At 45.4% G+C, this 17,515-nt stretch overlaps 1 protein-coding gene across 13 annotated transcripts in view; it reads right to left on the bottom strand.

Annotated features, from left to right (window-relative positions):
* Positions 1-17,515, bottom strand: part of ACIN1 (apoptotic chromatin condensation inducer 1) — a 32,339-nt gene that overhangs the window by 4,204 nt on the left and 10,620 nt on the right. For 4 of the 13 annotated variants that reach the window (XM_008528991.2, XM_008528987.2, XM_070586694.1 and 1 more), the window contains 8 exons: positions 15,887-15,975; positions 13,899-15,164; positions 13,181-13,396; positions 12,574-12,689; positions 5,190-5,331; positions 1,706-1,748; positions 300-433; positions 50-202 (listed from right to left, as the gene is read on the bottom strand). In XM_008528991.2, coding sequence (XP_008527213.2) covers positions 50-202; positions 300-433; positions 1,706-1,748; positions 5,190-5,331; positions 12,574-12,689; positions 13,181-13,396; positions 13,899-15,164; positions 15,887-15,975 — 2,159 coding nt within the window. Of the gene's footprint in view, positions 1-49; positions 203-299; positions 434-1,705; positions 1,749-5,189; positions 5,332-6,783; positions 6,936-7,098; positions 7,256-12,573; positions 12,690-13,180; positions 13,397-13,898; positions 15,165-15,886; positions 15,976-17,515 lie in introns of those variants that run through there. The other 9 variants (XM_070586685.1, XM_008528990.2, XM_070586667.1 and 6 more) reach the window with 6 other exon arrangements.

A 17,515-nucleotide genomic window follows, 5' to 3' on the forward strand; every position in this document is an offset into this window, starting at 1 on the left:
TCTGTGGCTGATGCCCCCCTCCCCTGACACCGGGGTGCAGGAGCCTTACCTGAGTGACGGTCCGGCATATTTTCAGCCCCTTGTCATGGGTCCCATCGTCACCATTACGCTCTGTTTCATCCTCAGAGATTCGGGAGTCATCAGCATGAAGATCCACAACAGCCTCCTGCCCCGCCAGGGGTTTGATGTCGGGGATGAGGCTCTGGGACACAGATACCCCCCACCCCGTTACACTGGGCCCATGTCTACTCCCACCTCAACGTGTCTCACCCTCCCTTCCCCGGAGCCTCCCACCTCACCTTGAGGGATTCAGTGGTGATACTGATGGAGGGTTTCTTCTGTGTGGTGGCTGTGCTGGCTCCCCAACGCCGCTTCCGACCAGGCTGGCCCCCCTCTGTATCACTGTTTCCAGCTGGCACCCCCTTGGTAGCTGCTGTCCCCAAGAAATAGGATCCAACAGTTAGATGGTCTCAGGCCTCTGCTGGTTCACACCACAACAACCACAGAGAGCCTTTGACTCGAGTTTTAGTAAAAGGTAAACCTAAGGAAATTATATTTGGGGACTGTGGAAACCATGCTCCAGAGTGAACAAGAAAAGGACTGGAGCCACTTCCTGAAAGATGAAAACCACTGATCTCTGAAGGCAACAGGGGAGGTAACCAGGTTGGTGAGCAGTTTAAACTTTTAGTGGTAGAAATCTCTAAAGTACTTGGGAAGACAGACTGGGAAGAACACGGGAATGCAGAAAAAACAAGACTGCATAATACTAAAATCTAAGTAACGTTGATTTCAGATCATGATGTCATCTATAAAGCTCTCTCATACTTCTCTCAGTCGAGAGCTCCTTATTGGGAAAATGTTAAAAATGTCACTGAGGGGTGGAGCCCTCTCATTTCCTCAGATGCTCTTTTAGAATGAAGCACAAACTGGTAAGCATTACATAGGAGCCCCTCAAAATCACTCCTGGCTCTGAGGGTTCAGATATCTGAAAAAGTAAATGCACGTAGGCCTGGAGAGGAGACGGCGAGACACCTCACAGTCTACCTTGTTACAGTTAAGAAAGAAATACGGGGGGCTGGCCCCGTGGCCAAGTGGTTAAGTTCGCGCGCTCCGCTGCAGGCGGCCCAGTGTTCTGTCGGTTCGAATCCTGGGCGCGGACATGGCACTGGTCATCGAGCCACGCTGAGTTGGTGTCCCACATGCCACAACTAGAAGGACCCACAACTAAGAATATACAACTATGTACCGGGGTGCTTTGGGGAGAAAAAGGAAAAAAAAATAATCTTAAAAAAAAAGAAATCAATCTGGGGGGGTGGGCGAAAGGGACAAAGGGGCACATATGTATGGTAATGGATAAAAATTAGACTACTAGGGGTGAGCACGATAATATTCAGGAACTGATAAACAATAATGTACACCTGAAATTACACAATGTTATAAACCATTATAATCCCAATAAAATTACTTACAAAAAAAGAAAGAAAGAAATATGACTGGGGAAAAATGACAGGGATTGTCTAAAGTTTTGAATTTCAAAATGGAACCCTACATATGCCAAGAAGACGTTGATTTGCTCAGCAGTGGTGGTGGGGTGGGAGGGGGTGACCCAGGAATCCCATCAAGACAGAACAGTAATCTATTTCTCCATGAACTCAGATTTTCCTGGTATTCCTGACCTTGATCAGGGATGTGGGGCTGGACTTACAGACAACGGAGATCTTCCTCTTGAATGATTTGGGCAGCGAGCTCTGTATACAGAAGAAATGGGGAAAAAAGAGAAAGAGACACACCCCACAGAGAGGGGGGAAGGAGGTTAGATGGGGCAATCTCAGCACAGGCTCCAAAGACACAGAGAGAGAGACACAGAGACAGACAGAGACCAAAACAGAAGCGGCAAACGGCAAAAACGAAGCAGAATCAATGCAAGTTAGAGAAAAAAATAAAACCAAACATCACAGCAGGGAAAAGTCATCTAGTTCATACCACACCTGTGTATTAGCTTAACCAGAAATAAGTGGAAGAGGACTCAGTAGCCTCGCAGCCCTTTAAAGGCGCTGGTCATGCCCTCTTCCAGTTTCTACGGGGCGAGAGGACACCAAGCCCAATAAGCTGTGCCCAGGTTAGCAGGTCCTCCGAGGTCTTCCTTGCTAACTCGAGGAAAACACGAGGAAGCAAGGAAAACCAACTCTGGGATGGCAACTTCAAGGTAACCCTCCTCCTTTTCTCAATGTCCAGCCTGACGTTCACGGACAGTAGCTTTGAGTCGCTTAGACAGCAGACTGCCCAGAGCCCTGCCACACTGGGAAAGGGCAGCACCAGACCAACTGGAGACGAGGCTCCTGAGCCCAGTGCCAGCAGAAAGGATTTAAAGGTGTCTTTGGTAAAGGAAGGTTTTTACGAAGGGCAGACTGTCCCCTGGGAGAGTCTCAGACTTCCCAACCACTGTACAGAGCTCTCGCAGAGCCTTACTGTGTCCTCTCTGACCAGGGTTTAAGCCTTAGGGGCTCTGCCAAGGACCAGAAACTTCCAAATTTGCTTTTGAGCAAGTTTTTGTCCCTTTGAAACACTCAGTGGGGAAAACACTATGGACAGAGCAAAAAGAGGAAGAGAGAGAGAAAAGGGGAATAGAGCATGTTTAGATTTAAGTGCTTATTTCTGGAAAAACTAAGACCTACCACCCTTCTAAAGGGTAGGGCAGGACCCTCTTGATGAAATCCCTTTCCCCCATCCACCCCCCAGCCCCGTTTGTGTCGTCTAACCAAGTCTCCTTGGTCTCCGTAAGGGCCAGCCTGACCCCTAGCCGGGCCGCTCTCGATGGGAAAGTTAGTGAGAAAAAAAAAAGGTCTTAATTAAAACAGGAAAACATGAACCAAATAAATAAACCCAATAAAGAAATCAGAAAAATAAAGATAAAGAAAAAAATTAAAATAAAAGATTAAAAAAAAAAGAAGAAGAAGAAAATAAAGAAGAAAATAAACTAGGAATATGACAAATGTTCCAGGTACCATCTCACACCTGGGATCTTCAGTTCAGCCAATCGCACCTCACTGTGTACTGTATCTAGTCAACCGCCGGTCCAATCAGAATGAGCCCTCCCTGCTAGGCGCTGTGCAATTGGTGGGGGGTTGGGTTGGCAAAAAAGGTGGGCGCACGGCGTGGTGGTCAGCACGGCACTGCCAGAGTCCTCCCAGGGGCGCAGGGGGGGCGGGAGGGAAACGTGTGGGGGGACGCTGCCCAGTTTCCATGATGTCAAGACAGTTCACTGGCGGTGGCCAGGCTCAGCGAGGGGTACAGGGGAAAAGGGGGCAGAGACATCAGTCCCAGCCCTGTAGGGGCATCATCTTGCAGTCCCTGATGAGATGGCCTGTGAGTAGCAGGAATGGTCCTGGCCTTTTATTGTGAGAGGCAGGCAGGACCCTATGTCCACCAGTGGCACGCTGCAGCAATACCACCACCCAATACTTGGAATCCAGGTGATGACTCCAGAGTCCCTTTCTCCTCTGCCTGTAACTGGGGAGGGGGTCCTCTCACCGAGTGGGATCATGGAGCCTCTGACGAAGGCAGCCTGGGGGTAGCAGTGGATAGCCCCAGGACTGGGCACACATTCAGCAGCAAGGTCAGAATACTTTTCTTCTGAGTTGTGTGTGGCATCTCCTCAGGGACTCCAGCTGAGACAGTGGTTCCAGTCAGGTGGATGGATGAGCCCCTGCCTCCAGGGATGGAGGAGAAGTTGGAGCAACCAACATGCTGCCCTTCACCATGGACAACAGGGACCAAAGGAAAGTCCATCTGATGAGCAAGTGGTGATACATGGCTGGGCTGTCATCAGCATTAAATCCCTGGGCTCAGACCCTAGACATCTCTGCAGGGTTCCTAGTCGTCACAGCTTAAGCCGAGAGCCCCACTCAGTATTTTACGGCATGGCACTGTGATCACAAACATTGACTCTTTAGGAGGTCTTGGTGCCCTAGATGGGGATCCCAACAGTCTGTAGCAAACAAGGCAACCCACAGTCCTCAAAAGGGCAAGGGCATGTGGGCAGGCGCCCCAGCACTGACACGAGCTCTTCTTGGGGTGTCCCAAATAGGGAGATGATGCAAGTCCACCCCTTTCCAAACGCTTTTTGCTTTCTCAATAGAAGTCTCTCCAGAACAGTGCTCTTCTTGGCCCCCTGATGTAAGCAAGGCAGGGAGGCAAAAGGGGGCCCATCACAAGATCCCATATACATGCCCCCCTCTGGCCAAGACACCTGGATAGCAGACTCGGCTCTGACTGGGCAGCTCAGTAGCAGCGGGTGGGTCCAGAGGAAGAGGCGGCATCAGCGATTGGCCAGTTGGGCAGGGTTATATTTTACGGGCGGATTACCGTACATGAGGTACTTGGACAAAGTTTTACGGGGAAGAAGGACCTTGTAATAAATAATATTCTGCACATCAAATCACTTTCACCGGCCCCCACCCCCGCAACACACACCAAAGAAAGGCTACACACACAACAGTCCCTCCCACCCTGTTACCCCACTCCCAAACCCAGCTAATTCTTTCTCTATTACTTTAAGAGCCAAGAAGACTTCGCTGGCTCTGATGGGGGGAGCCCCCTGAATTGGGTGCAGGACACAAGATAACATATATGCCAAAAAAAGAGGTAGAGGGGTCAGAGAAATGGAGAAGGGGCCTTTGGGATCACACCAGGTGCTGGCTTCCAAGTGGCAACATCTCTGCAATGAGACCACTGGGGGGCAGATGAGGAACAAAAATTCCTCAGCATGGCTTGTCAGCTGAGAAGCACTAAAGCCCACTAGATGGCGTTGAGCTCCAACAGGCTTTTAAAAAGGAGGGAAAGCTAAAGGAGTTACCTCAGGGAGAAGCTTGAGAAGGCAGCAAGGAAAGCTGAGCTTGGGTCTTAGATAAAGGGCCATTAACTGACTTTCCCATTAGTTACAAACTTCCAAGAGACTGCACTGCACTACCTCTCCAACCAGGGAACGGGAACAAATGGGCCCTGTCCCCATCACAAGGGGTCTCCCTTGCTAAACCAGCGAATTCTCCCTTGACCCTATCCTGATCCAAGTCTCCGTCTAGTCCCTTCTTTAAGCTATCCCACTGTGTAAGAGGGATCGCCAGAGCGTCTACTCTTTCCCCTAGGCCCACTCCTGCCCACCCACCCCAACAGGTGGCTTGCATATTTACCTCTTTCTTCTCCTCATCTTCGGCACTGCCCTCTGGGCGGTCATCATTGCTGACTTGGTCTGCACTAGGCATGGGGGGCTCTGGAACCTCATTTTCAGGTCTGTTTTCACTTGTCTCCATGGTCACTTCCTCCTTCTCCTCACTGACAGTATGGGGAGAGGTTGAGAGGGAAGGGCAGGAAAGAACCAAGGGGAAGAGAGAGCAAGACATTAGGTTTTGGGTCAGGAAACCCCCATGCCTCATCACTTGGGTGGGTGTGGGAGGGCTGCTTTTCAGATCAGACTAGAGTCCTTGCCCTCAGAGGAAAAGTGGGAAACTGTGTTTCCTGGGGAAAGAACACAGATTACAGCAACCACTGCCACCCACTGCCCAGATGGGATAAAGCTGTGATGTGTGAGGTCAAGACTCCAACCGTTCTTAGGTAATTCACCAGAGTACTCGTGTAAGAGGAGAAAACACCCTCTCTGGAAACAGTCCCTCAAAAGTGACTAGGATTTGCTCACAACTCTGTGGCCTCCCTATTCCCTGGCACCTTTATTTAATAAAACTGCCTGAGAAACTAAGGGAAGCCTGATTCCTTAAAAAGATGAGAAAGAATGGCCATGGCTGGGACAATGATCCTAACCTTCTGTTCAATCAACTGCTTAATAAGTAAGGGCCTACTGACCCACAGGCTCTGCAGACACCAGGAATGGAGAAATGGCAGGGGTGGGGCTGCAGGGAGAGGGGGGCTGGTGAGGGTTCAAGCTTCAACAAGGACCCTCCCTCTTCCAGAAGGGAAGACTCTAACTGCTGGAGAGTATGAAAGCTCAGAGAAGAATCAGGCCACTTTTACCTGCTCAGAGGTGTAGGAAATGCTCTTACATTCGTCTTTCGCCCAGTTTCTCCCACTCCCTCATTCCAACTTCCGAAGGATAAAGAGAGCAGGCCTCCCAGTCAGGACACACCCTCCCCACACCATGCATCTTCCCCCCACAAACACCGAACCCACTGCCCCCCGAATCACACAAGTGAGCTCCCATATCAGGCAACGAATCCCAGAGATTACTTCAGGTAGACTATCTTCCCATCTTCTTTTTCTGCCTTCATCCCTAACTTCTATCTCTAATCTCACCCCGATTACCACCCAAACACTGGGGGGAAAAATCAAATCAAGATGATCAGAGGCCTAAGTTTCATGAGAGGGGAAACCAAGCCTCCCCTGGCCGATAACCACCACCAAAAAACTCAGCGTTCCCGACAGGCTGCCTGACACTCAGAGGTCAGCACAGCCTCTCCAGAGCAGGCAGGGAGGGATGCACGGGAAGGGGGAGGGGAAAATCGGAACTGTGCCCCCAGCTAACAGGCCCCCACAGAAACACGCAATTCAAGTACCGAAATCTAAAGAAAAAGCTTAACCAAAGAATACCTATTTCCCACACAGAGAGGGCAAGTGGGGCCAATTAGAAATCGGGCAGGAAGGACAAAGGGGGAAGGCAGAATGACTGAAAACAAACCAAAACGAAAGACGGAATGAAAGCCATAGGGAAGAGAAGGAAGATGAGGTGGGCTAAGCGGTGGGGAAAAGGGGTACATGGAAATGTGAAGCTCTCACCCTTCTTTGCTTTCTGATAACATGATTTTTTTTCTCCCCCTGGAAGTGCTGTTTATCCCTTTCTGGAATGGAAGAAATAACAAAAACCAAACAAAAAAAAATCCTAAAAAATTAAAAAAAACCAAACACCTTCCTTGTCCCAAGATCCCACCACCTCCTCCCCAGCCACCCGATCCAGAGAGAGAAAATCAAGATGCAGCAATTGGGGATCCAAAAAATGGTAAATGGAAGGGGAGGAGGTGGTGGTGGTGGTGGTGGTGGTGAGGGGAGGCTAAAATAGATCTGGCTTTTAAGAGATAAGCGTTAAGTCCTCACGGCAAACCCCGAGTTCGGCTGGATTGGTCTCTCTGGAGGAGAAGGAGGATGAGGGCCAGGCTGCTGGTAGTGGCTGGCTCTATTGTATTGGCGGAGCGGCGGCGATCAGCCGGAGACATGCAGGGGAGCCATCTTGCCACTTACCCAGCAGCCCGTGTGTGCGGATGGGGGAGGGCCCTGCTGCAGCAGGGGAGGGGAAAGAAAGGAGGGAGGGCGCTTAGTGAGCAAGGTTCTTATCCTCTGGCAGGCCACAGGGAGCTCACTGCTGGCTCAATAGGCCTGGCCCTTTTCCTTCTTTTCTCAGGTTACAGCAGCTACGAGGCCTAGCCCCACTGGGAGAGGGTGCTCTCTCCTTGTCTTCCCAGGGGGCGGGGAGGGGGCTGGGTGGAGAGGACAGACAAAGTTACAGCTGCTTGCTTGGAAGATTCCAGAGAATTAGAAGAATGGAAAACAGCAGAGTTGGGAGTGAAAAGTGATTAAAGAAGGAAGATAACAAAGCCAAAGTTGAAAGAGACACAGAATGGAGAGGCACGAGCAGTTTTTATGTGCCCCCCTCCCACTCTCCAAGCCAGGCATGGAACACTGAAACCAGATCAGCCAGTCAGCTGTTCAAGGTGGGGAGGTGGGATGAGAATTGGCACTATCCAATCATTAAAGTAGCTGCTCACTCCAGCAATGACCACGTGTTACTACTCCAACCTGTCCTCTCTCCAGGGATGATGGAAGGAGTGGATAAACAGAGTTCCTTTTTGAATTCCCTGTAGAGTGGGGAGAGGTGTCTCTAAAGAGATGACAGACAACTTTGTTTCATAGAATCTTTAATAGGGTCACCCTGCCCCAGAGTCCGTTGGAGCCAGAAAGGAAAAGGATAAACAGGGCAAGGGAACCTTGGTTCCTTGAAGCCTGAAGGCCACTTGAAGCAAGGGCTCCAAGGTGAGAGCCGTTAAGTAGATAAGGGCGGGGGTGATCTTCGGGGCAGTAAGTGATTGAGAACTAAACAGAAATTATTAATCTGGGCATCTTCACCAGACTAAACGGGAAATGGGAAGCTGACTCCTAACTATTCAAAAAAGCACTCAGGAGATGCTCAAAATTCTTTCTCTGCTGACTGCAAAGGTACTCCTTTTGCATCCTAGTGGCAGCAATGATAAGACAAGCTTCTGGGTACTTAACCAGAAATAAAATTTCCTCCCTGCTGCTTAAAATCTTAAACTCACAAGCCAACTGCCTGCTAAAGCAGCCATGCTCACAGGTTAAGAGTTCCCTTTCCTGGGTGGTCCCGGTCTGCTCAGTAAGACTGAGAGCTCTAGAGTCAAATTGGCTAGGGCCCAATCCTGACCCTGGCCCCACCCCCATACAAGTGATGTGATAGTGGGCAAGTTCCTGATTCTCTCTGTGTATCTATTTCTTAATCTGCGCAGTGGGGATAATAACAATACCTGTCTCACAAACAGTGTGATAAGGGTTCACTCTTAAGAGTCTGGCTGGGACGACACCCTAAGTCAAGGATATGCATAAACACTGTACGTTTAATACGCCATTATCTCATTTGATGCCACCTATGGAGATTTTTTTGAGTTTCCTCAAAAAGTAGACTGCTCTTTCTCCGATGCAAAGGCATTCAGTAACCAGCCTGACAAATCTTTGGTAATACCCTCATCACTGTATAATAACCACCAGTTGACTTGCCCCTCACCTCCACTCTGCAGAGTTCCTCAGGGTCAGAGAGTGCATCCCTTGGCCCCTAGCCCAGGGCCTAACACAAAGAAATTCTCAGTAGATATTTCTGAATTAGGTTGTCATTGTAGGTACCAAGTGGACAGTTTAATAAATGCTTGCTGAACTAAAAGTTTTCTTCTTAAAAGTTTTGGATAGACTTTCTACAGAGAATGTTACATTCAAACATCCTCAAATAAATGTTCTCTGTCCATCGACTATCCTAAAATACTTCCAGGTGCCAATATGTCTCTCCAGAAGTAGCTTCCTTGGAGGAAGAATTTTCTTTTATTGGAAATTCTATCTCATTTTTTCAAGAATATGACTGTTACCATGTTACCTTTGGCCTTCTTAAGACACAGCAAGTTTGTGCTGCCTATTTCCCCACAATCAATTCTGTGGGATCCAAGAATTCCCAAGACTTTATTTTCATAAGAAAAAGAGGAATTCTTGAAACTGCCCCCAAAGGGGACTCAATCTACTTGTAGGACCAGTCCCAAAGCGTTGTCAACTGGGTGTCAGAGCTCCACACAGCTTTTCTGTGTAGTCTCTTTGAGACAAAAGGCATCTTCTTTCCCACTTATTTAAATTCCTGCACAAATGTTTCTGATCTTTGAAAAATGTGAAACTGCATGGGGGTTGGGATTGGGGGAATCTCTCTCCACAATTAAGTAACACGCAAACCATCTGTAACCCAGAAGAAAAGGACACAACTACTTGGAGGCTGGTAACATCACACTATAGTTCACATCTGAATATGAATGAGATTCAGAGAAGCTAATGGAGAAGGAAGTTTCTGTAGGCATATATGTTTGAATTTTAGTTATCGTAGAAAATTCATGAGGAGCTAAGGACCTGATGTGAAATTTAGTAAGAAATGGTAGGATGTGACTACCCTCAAGCAGTGAGATTTAAATATAGAATACCCTCTGGAGTACACTAGTTATAGGACAATCAAGGACAGTATGATGCTGGGGGGGTGTCTTTAGATACCAATTTCTCAGTGAGCAAACTCTATTGATGACAATAAATTCTACTTTTTAAATATGCGTCATTTGGTATATTGGCATTGTAGGTCTCCTGGGGAGCAGCAATTACACTGTCCTATGGCTTAAAGGGTCATTTCCTTCCTCCTGCTCAGGCAAAAGGACAAATAAGCATAGTGCCAAGAACCCAAAGCTGCTATTGCTTGCGAGGTTTGTGCACACAGGAAGGTTGTACTTAGCAAAATTCAGGTTTGAATTAACTGCTGCTACATGATACATTTGCCCACACAAACTTTTTCTCTCCTTTTCTTTTTTTCCCTCTATTTTTTTAATGTAAAAAGAGTACCATTATTTTCTGCTGTATGAAGACCTTTTTGCTTATCCATAGCAGGCAAAAGATTGGATTTTGGAACAGGGCTCAAGTGAAACAGGACTGAGGGCTCACAAATTCCTGCTCCAAGCAATGAAAAAGGCACCTTACCTCATATCTAGAATTCCTCAGAGCACAATCAGAATCAGAACAGGTTTAACCAAGCACAGCAAAAAAGTCAGGCAATTTCTTCCAAGTGGTGAGAGGTCCTCGAAGTAAAGCCTATTTTTTTTCTTAACACGTTACTGAATCAATAGGCCCTAGCTCTGTTTTTTTAAAGTCACGTGATTTCTTGTTGAGACAGACAGGAAACCCAAGGTTAAGCCACAAATGGTCTTTTCCATTTAGCACTGTTGATCCCACTTCTAAAATTGGCCAGGGCTCCAGAGGCCACCAGGCTGAACCCTAGACTCTAGAGGGGTGAAAGACAAGGAGTGTTGTCAACCAGTTGTAGCAGTGCCTCCAGAAATGTAGGCAAACTTCTCAAAGATTCATTTACCAAATCCAATGCCAGAATAGCCTATGTATTTAGGCCTTTGGGCATATCTTTTTGTTAGGCTGCTGAATAGACCATCTGGAAAGCAGGCAGAAGGAAAGCAGGTAAGAGGGACGTGTGTGAGCTAGTCCTGAGCTCACACTGCATTTCTAATCTATAGGCTGCTCCACTAAAGCTTGCCTAGGCAACGATGGACAATCTCAGTATCTGCCCAAGGGCCACTTGCCTATCACCTTGCCAGAATCAATGTGACTAGATTACCTCAGTCATAAAATGAAGATCAAAGCCACCTTTACCTGGGAAGGAAAACCCTGTATATGACTCCAAGTTTCATTTGCCCTGGACTTGCATGCAAAGTCCAGAAATAAAGGTGCCTCAAAACATCATGAAGCGCTGTTCTATTGCCAGGATGTCACAGAACTTTAGGCAAGAAAGGAGCTTTTCAGAAAATTACATGCTTCTCAAGGTGCACAGGAGGCAGTTCCTCAGGCCCACTTAGTAGCAGGTTGTCAACACCTACTTCGAAACTGCCATTATACAAAAGACATGCTGTACCCCCATGGGATGAGGGAGCGGAGGCAGGTATTATCTCTGGTTGATGGATATGGAAGGGAAGGTGTCACCCCATCTCCTCATCGATGGTGTAGCTGGGGAATCCTGAACACCTTCGAGAATCCGCAGGGTTTTCACTTTATGGTCCTAGAAGAAAAACCCTTCTCCAAAGGATAATGTACCCATCCCAAAAGGGAAAAACAAAAACTTTTCAAAGGAAGCAGAGTGAACTTTTGGCTTTCAAACCAAAAATGTAATGGCCACAAGATGGCAGCAGAGGCAAGAATATTAGAAGGGACAGTAGCAAGGGTATATCCCAAGGCAAAAGCTATATAGTAAGGAGCACAAAACTATTATTAAAGTCATAAGGAAATGAGATAATAAATCATGTCACCTGCCCACCACCCTCCAAAATCACAGGCAAAAGATAGTCTGAAGCTCTCAGAAGAGTGTAAATTATTAGGTTTTTACATAAAGAAGAAAAATCATACTGGTAGTATTAGTGTTAAAATGACATAAAAACAATCATGGAACAACTTTAGGCCAAGTGTCTACAAAGGACACTCCCCACAGTAGAACAGGATTCCTGAAGTCTAAAGCTAAGCCATCTTATTTTCACAATGCTTTTCTTGTTCATTTCCCATCCGATTTTGAAGTCAGGAATTTGTTTCAATGGCTTCTTAATTTATAACACCTAACTCAGAATAATGAATGACATACCTGTTCAATTACAAATTTAAACTGATATAAGAGTATTTTTATAGGACTAAATAACTCACATTAATTGTATAAATGATAACATCAATCCAAGGGTCCTAGGGGCCCAGAAATAAACTTCCGATTTGATATGGACTTCATCTTTGTTGTACTGTATGCTGTAAGAGCTAAGACAGACTGTGCTTAATAAAATGATAGCTAATAACCAGGGAAAATACAGACACTAAAAACCAGCACCCTCTTGTGCCTCTTAGTAGACTCAGTATCCTTTATTAAACTGTGTTCCCAGGCTCAGCTAGAGCTGGTAAATGTGAGCTAAAGATTGACTTAAGATGCCGAGTCAACTCCCTTATATCATCTTGAATTTGGAAACAGAAGCCTCTGCTGACTGTTCCTTAAAGGGATTATTTTGGTCAGACGATTCCAGATACGGGTTTCCTTATGCTCTCATCATCGCTTTCAAGAGTTCTGGTGGCAGCGCCCAACACAGTAACTGAAGCCTAGCCTTTGTCCAGATAAAGCTCTGCCTTCATGTTTTAAAAGGAAACTAGACTGCTTAGGCAAAGAACTCCAGGGAGCAAAGAACTACGGCACACTCCTTGTTCCCTGCTGCACCCCAGGTGAGATATATCACTTACACTGTGTGATGACTCCTTTCTGATTCTGGTAGGCGAGAGGTCTGAGTCTCTGAGGTTTGGGGCTGTGTGGCAGCTGGTGGCTCTGCCTCTTCAGCTTCGCACTTCTTTGGGCTCCCCTGTCACGAGAAACACAGCAAAACAAACATAGCAACGTACTTAAATCTGCTTGGTTCCTTTTCTTTAACCTGGAGCTGATAAAGGCAGAGCAGGACAGACACACTACCAGCTCCACACATGGCCTTCGTTGTTTCATTTAAAAAGTGGAATTGAATATTGCTTAAAGAATTTCTACACCAGCAATCATTTTTATTAAGAATTCTTTTTGAGAGGACTGAGAAAAGCCTTCCTTTTGGCCAGAAAAAAAGACGTTCTGAGGAAGAATGACCCTGAGAGCCGTGGAGATGAGAACCCTGCTGCTCAGCCTCATGTGGAGCGTCCATGAACCCGGGCATCAGAGATGAGTTAAGTGGAATCTAACAGGTATCCCAACCTCCTACATTTCTGCTGAACCTTGTCCATACTGACCTTCTAGTTTTATAGCTAGGAAAACAAGGAAAATCACACCCAATCTTCTGTCTCCCTCTAGGGAGGGGGCATAATAGCCTACCCGCTCAGGCTGTAACCTCTGGGTCACACGCTTTTCAGCTGGCTCAGGTTGGCTCATACGCCTCACTCGGATAGAGGATGAGGCAGAAGTCCTCTCCTTTGGCTCAAGGACCTGCAGTTGTGGCACTGGTGGAGTTGCAACCTCCTGACCAGAAGAGGGATCTTTGGTTTCAATGTAGCTGGTGCTGCTGTCCCTAGAGACTCCAGGGCTCAGAGACTGAAGAAATGAAACATATAAGACAAATTATTTTATATGGTATACATTCATTAGATCACTGAGTTTTCCAACATCCATTGACCCAATTTAATACTTCTGGATCTTTCTGTCCCTATGTTTATTAACGTTTGAGCTACTGATCTCCCTAACTTCCTAGATTACTCAACCAATTATTTATTAAGTCCCAACTAGGTGCTGGGTCCTGGGACACACACATAAGAAGGCATGGCCATACCCTCAAGAAGTTGCCAGTCTAGTGGAGGAGATGGGTAAATGGATTCAACATTCTTTGGAATCACAGAGATTCAAAATGAAAAAGACTGTACTTAGGGATCAATTAATTGAAAATTCGACTCTGAAGTGAGGGGAAAGTAATCATTGAACTGGGGACTAAAGGAAACTTTTCCTATTCCTGCCAGAAATCATGGTAGGTTTTCCCAGGGTTGAAAAACACTGGAGTACAGACAGAACATCAATGCAACCAGGATTCTCCCATACTTACTTTTCTGCTGTTGCTTGACGCTGAACGTGAACGAGAACGGGAACGTGACCTGGACTCTGATGTTGATCTGGAGCCCATCTTGGATCTACCACAAGGGTTGGCGTGAGTACGTGCCCGAGACACATCTCTCTGCTTGGATCTCAGAGGTGAGTGAGACTCAGAGCCTGAGCTGTCAGGAGAGCGAGATCTTGATCTAGAACTGGAAGATGAAGACGAGGAGGACCGGCTAGAGGAGGAGTCAGCTGATCGTTTTACTCTGTGGCTTGGGAGAAGGGTATGAGAAGCCCTTCTGCCTTCCTTCTGTTCCAAAGAAGGCTGTTTCAGAGATTGCTCAGGGATCCCTTTGGAGGGTGCTAATTCCTCGAATTTTAGAGGGAGTGGTTGAGCAGATTTTTCTGATTCAGTTTCAAGACCCTTCTGGGCTGAGGATTCAGCTAGTGTGCTTTTCTGAACTAGAGGCAAGACCCTTTCCTCGGGCACTTTCTCTACTGGAGATTCTGCTTTGGTGTCTGCAGGACTGGACAAAGGAGATAGGCCTCCCACCGACTGGACAGTATGCTGAGATATTAATAGCTCCCTGGCCTCAGCATCTGTATTAGGAGGAGATAACTGAACGAGGACAGGGGGGGCTGGGCCTTCCATGGGCTCTGTTTCTTCTTCACTCTGGAGTTGTGTATTAGGTGGTGGAGAAGATGCTTCCTTGGTAAGTAAAGGTGGGGGAGTCTCCTCCTCACTGGCAGTTTGCTCTGGTTGTAGCACAAGAGGGGTCTTCTCCAGATCTTCAGTCAATCGAGGAGGGGAAGGGGACTTTGATTTTTCCTCCAAGCCTTTTGAAGATTTTATTGCTCTTTCTTCTTCCTCAAGGGGAGCAGCTGTTTTCATCTCTTTCTCCTGCTGATGTCTGGCCAGATGACTTCTTCTAGCCTCTTCCTGGGACCTTGTAACTCTCCCTCCTCTCTCTAATCCCTCCTGTTCCTGGGATCTTATGGTTTGGGGTCTCTCATCCATCATCTCCTCTGGTTTTGCAATGGGCATCTCCTCTTCCTCTTCTTTCTTGAACTGCTTCAGGACTGGTGCATCCCTAGATTTGTGTCCCTCATCTGTTTCTTCGTCTTCTTCCTCCTCTTCTTCCTCTTCCTCTTCCTCTTCTTCCTCCTCTGTTTTCAAATTTCGATCTGCTCTGACCCTCAGGTTTCTGGAAGGTGTTTCTTGATGTTCTTCCTCCTCAACAACCTGGCTGCACTCAGAGAGTTTAGCTGCTCTTGCCTGAAAGAAAAGATATACAATGGTTCCAAGTATATTTGCTCACTATCAACAGAGGAGAAAAAGTACCTCATGAGACACACACAGAAAGAAGAAACTCAATGACATACACTTTGAGCAACCAGAAAGAAGTGTGACAGTAGACAAGTAGGACTGACATGGGCTCTTACAGGACTCAAAATAGAGTGACCAAAAGAAGTACAATAATGAAACTGCTACTAGTTCATTTTTTAGCTTGAGGTTTTAAAAATAAACATAAACTGAACATCTAGAAACTGTGTGTGGGGGGACTGGCCTATTATCACTTAATATGATTTTTTTTTATCATTTTGGTATATTTTTTTCCCATCATTTCTTTTCCAGAGTCATCATTACAGTACACACATACTTCTGTATTCTGCTCACTTAACATCATATCATAGAGCTTTGAGGTTTTAATTGAATAATTAATTACATCTTTTCTAATAATGTGCTTTAGGAATACAGACCAGGCTAAGTTTCACAAGCTACTTTTATTTTTTATCTATTTACTTAAAAATCTGAAGGTCAGAGAAGATCTAAATTAGAAAACGAAAAATGAAAAAAAGATGATAAAGTGGAAAAACATGACTGCATAAAAATCTAGAGAGACATCAAGTCCGAAAGAGTCTGAGGAAGAAGGAATGGAGGAGATGTTCAAAGCATTACCCCAGAGGTGATGGAAGCTTTGGGAGGTATCTGGTTACCTGTCTGACCCTGGAAGATCTTCTTTCTCCTTTCCTTGGTTTCTCATCATCAGATTCACCTTTCTCTTCAGAAACAGAGGAGCTTTTTCCTATTAAATGAAAGAAAATCAACTCAGACTCAAGACGTGAACATTCATTCAAGGCTGCTTTCTAAAAGTCAATCAATCATAGCATATGAGCTGGTCAATACATTACCTATATCAATTTCTTTGACTTGTATGCAGAATCAAAGAGTATATAAAGCCCTGAGGGTCAGAGTCTTATTGATAATTCCTGCTGTGCATGTCCGGAAAATTTTTAATGTCTCAAAGCCAATTCACATATTACAAATAACTCAAATACACGTAAAATAACTACTAGAGGCTTCAAATTATCTAGCAGGAATGTACGCATACAAACTGCACTTATTTCTATAAAATGTTTTGTCACTCTGAATCAAAGCTCAAGACTTCACTATGTTAAGTGTCCATTTTTTTGGATTGCCCATTGCTACCACTAGTTTTGACCAAAATATTATGATTAATATACCAGTTGTAAAACAACCACCTCATAAAATAAGTACTTAGATGAATGGTTTTCAGGGCCCTAAAGTTCCTAGAAGTTACTTCAAGCCAACTGGACAGGGCCTCACAAATGGGTCCTCTCAATTATGTTTTATATATGGAGCTAAAGGTGAGTTTTTTTTTTTTTTAAGGAAAAATAAGTTCCACTATTAAAAGAAAGCTTGAAAACCACTAATCTAGGTCATTCCAAAGAATAACTCCATGTAAAACTGGAAAAAAATTTCACTCACATTTCATGAAGGAAGCTAACTGTGGGTAAATCACTTAAATAATTTGGGTCTCAACGTCTTGACTGACAAAAAGGAGCAGATGGACCAGAAGATTTCTAAGTTTCCTACCAGCATTAAACTACTACATAGAATAGCAATGCAAATATTGATGAGAACCAGTTTAGGAAACAGCCTAAAGATAATTCTCTTCTAGATACTTACTCAGCTAGATTGGACTCAATTTTAATACAGTGCAAAGGGTTTAAATGATCCACATGTTCTACACAAACAGTATTTAAACTAGTGCAATGAGGCAGATGGTGGGAGCGCTAACCCAAGGTCTTCTCTCTTATTTCTACATCCCAACAACCTAAAATGAACTAGTCTTTGCTTCTGTAATGAAAAGAAGAAACTTATAAAATGAACTACAAGACTAAACATATTTTGTAAAACTTTATGATCACTTGATTAACAGGATCTCTGAACATAAGCCATCTCATATCTGGTTTAGTGAATAAAAACTTGCATTATGAGTGTGTGTGCAGGATCCATGGTTAAGATACATAAGTGACATGCCAGATTCTTTAGCAAATATCTGAAGAATAATCCATAAGAGATTAATAAATAATGTAGTGGCTATAATAATCAGTAATTTCATAACTAAATGACCTGAATAGGTTAAATCACTAAATGAGTAAAACCAAACAAAAAGATGATATTATTTATGAATTTTAGGCAAAGCTCCTTTAGAAGTATAAGGGGAATAAACTGAATTATTCTAGTTTAACAAAAAAGAAAAAGGCTGGCGGTGGGGAGGGATGTAGGGATGAGCAGCAGAGCAGAGAGGATTTCCAGGG

The sequence above is a fragment of the Equus przewalskii genome, chromosome 1 (genome assembly GCF_037783145.1).
Source record: "Equus przewalskii isolate Varuska chromosome 1, EquPr2, whole genome shotgun sequence".
Classification (NCBI taxonomy): Eukaryota; Metazoa; Chordata; class Mammalia; order Perissodactyla; family Equidae; genus Equus; species Equus przewalskii.